Source organism: Clupea harengus, chromosome 16 (genome assembly GCF_900700415.2).
Source record: "Clupea harengus chromosome 16, Ch_v2.0.2, whole genome shotgun sequence".
Lineage (NCBI taxonomy): Eukaryota > Metazoa > Chordata > Actinopteri > Clupeiformes > Clupeidae > Clupea > Clupea harengus.
In genome coordinates, this window is record NC_045167.1 from 15,572,533 (window position 1) to 15,575,032 (window position 2,500).

The 2,500-nt window shown below is 44.4% G+C and overlaps 1 protein-coding gene across 2 annotated transcripts in view; it reads left to right on the plus strand.

The window, feature by feature from the left end:
* chst11 (carbohydrate (chondroitin 4) sulfotransferase 11) overlaps nt 1-2,500 on the plus strand; it is a 39,576-nt gene that overhangs the window by 23,696 nt on the left and 13,380 nt on the right. For both annotated transcript variants that reach the window (XM_012823524.3, XM_031582952.2), the window contains exon 2: nt 756-841. In XM_012823524.3, the coding sequence (XP_012678978.1) occupies nt 756-841 (86 nt within the window). The remainder of the gene's footprint in view (nt 1-755; nt 842-2,500) is intronic.

Genomic DNA, 2,500 nt, shown 5'->3' on the forward strand with positions numbered 1-2,500 from the left:
GTGTGTGTGTGTGAGAGAGAGAGAGAGAGAGAGAGAGAGAGAAGGAGAGAGAGGGAGAGTGTGTGTGAGGTAAGAAACAATCATGAAAAGAGAGAACGTATTATGTGTGTGAGTGTGTGTGTGTGTGTGTGTGCACGTACGCACACACTCACCCACCTGAGTTAAGGGGCATCCTCCCCGTACTCAGTCTTGCTGTCCATTACTGAAGGTCAGGCCTGGATGGAGAGGTCGTGTGGGATGTCGATATGTGTTGCACTAATGAGCTCTCGGCGCCCTCTCTTGCCCTCGTCCCCCAGTGACAGGAAGCTGGTCTTGACTGACAGCTTAGGAGGAAGCACATGTCTCTCATACATAAGGAACCAGACACATCCCGTGCGTCCATTTTGTTATCATGTTCATAATCCATGAAACACCTCCTGCCTTATTGTGTCTCCCTTTTTGTGCTGTTCAGATTACAAAGACTGTTCATGACAGAGTTCCTAGTTCTCCAGTTCCTAGTCTCCACATCCATAAAAAATGAACCTGTTAGCCTTTCTACTGAAGTCCATACTGAGACTATTTCAATGTAGATATCATTTTGTCAAAGTACTTCCACCTCTGATCTATCTACTTTTTTCTCTCTGTGTTGATCTATCGTTCTATCTGTCTATCTATTTATAGATGTATCTATCTATTTATCCTTTATCTGTTATCTGTTTCTGTGTCTGACGTTGTGTTTGCTCGGTGCACTGACGTGTGTCTCTCTGGTGTTGCAGTAATGCGGAGGAACCCTTTCGTGGCGGAGGGGTGCTGTGGGAAAGGATCCAGAAATGCCCTAGAGGAGCTTTACAGCCCAACGCAGGTGAGCCAACAACTCTGTTTGACCCTCACAGGCCCCCTTAGCTCCTTTTCTACTGCTGGACTGGCATCATTTTCTGTGTCTTCCTGGTGATGACTGTGGTCAGTGGAAAGTGAAAAAGTGTCGCACACTCAAACTTTGATGCAAATGATTTTATCAGACCGACATTTCTATGATTAAACACCGTTGTCAGGGTCATTACAAACACATTGTCGTTCATTTTCATTCATAGTAGAAGACCTACTCTATTGGACACACATCTTTGTTGGTGTGTCTCAGTCACGTGGTTCTATTTGTTGTGACAAGGTTACATCAACACGACAAACAACCGTGATCAACAAAGATTTACTACAAGTTGGAATGAGAGCAGAAAGCCTCTGAAAACAAGAACAGGTGTAGAGAGGCTAAGCTGATGGATGCCATATTTGTAGTTTTAAGGGATGTACTGTGTGGTGTGGATGAGCCTACTGTTTTGGTCAAGAGTGTGTTAGTGTACTAGTGTCTGTCATATGATACATGTGACAGACACTATATATATGATACATATGACTTTGTATGAGTGTGTGTGTGTGTGTGTGTGTGTGTGTGTGTGTGTGTGTGTGTGTGTGTGTGTGTGTGTGTGTGTGTGTGTGTGTGTGTGTGTCTGTTTCTGTCATAAACACCCCACTGTTTGTGTGTGAGTCTGCATGTGTTTTAAAAAGAGAATGTGAAGAGCAAACAGTTGAGGCAGAGTGCTGAACTCCAAAAACTCACAATCCCAGACTGAACAATAAGGCATACATAATCCAGAAAGCAAAACAACAATATATGAATTTGAATCACATTTATTATGCAGCCAGACACCAGTAAGGCACATAATATGTATCCTCCTAATTCACTTAGAGGAAGAGGAGGTAGAAATCAAGAGTTTGAATTAGAAAGAGAGAAAAAAGAATGGAGTAGAAATAAAAAAAATAGAAAGCGCCCCCTCCCTCTCTTTTCATTCTCCCCCACCTGCTCCTGGCTTTCCATCCATCCATCCATCCCTCTCCCTCTCTCTCTCTCTCTCTCTCTCTTTCTCCCTGTCTCTCAAACTCTATCAGTTTTACCCCCCCCCCCCCGCCAGTTTTTCAGCATCTCTGCATTTCTCAAGGTCAGATGCTGTCCTCTACAGCAGCCCTTACAAGTGCCGATTGACGAGGGCCCTGACAGCTACATTCCGTAGCCGTGCCAACAGTTCCGTTCCCCCGCCCCGGTGTTGTCAAGGAGAGATAGGGTGTACGAGCGGCAGTTTGGAAGGCATTCAGGCAGGAAGTGATGACGGAGGGAATTAACCCCGTAACAGCCGGGGCTGGAGCTGCCAATGAGACACGTCCAAGGACATGTCCCTCCTGAGAAAAGCTTGAAGCAGCATGTAGCATGTGTTTAAGATCCCTTCTTGATTCTCTGTCTCTCTTTATCTTTTCTTTCTCATCGAATGTATCTGTTTCTCTCTCTCTCTCCCTCTCTCCCTCCCTTCCTCCCTCCTTCTCTCTTCATTTCAGATTTTTTTCGCATGACAAAGCCTTTAAAAGCAAAAAAAAGAAAATCTTCAAATACAGATTACAGAGAGTAAATAGCATTGTATAACATACATACATTAATCTTTCTCTCCTATCCTTTCCTTCACGCTCTTCTTCTTTC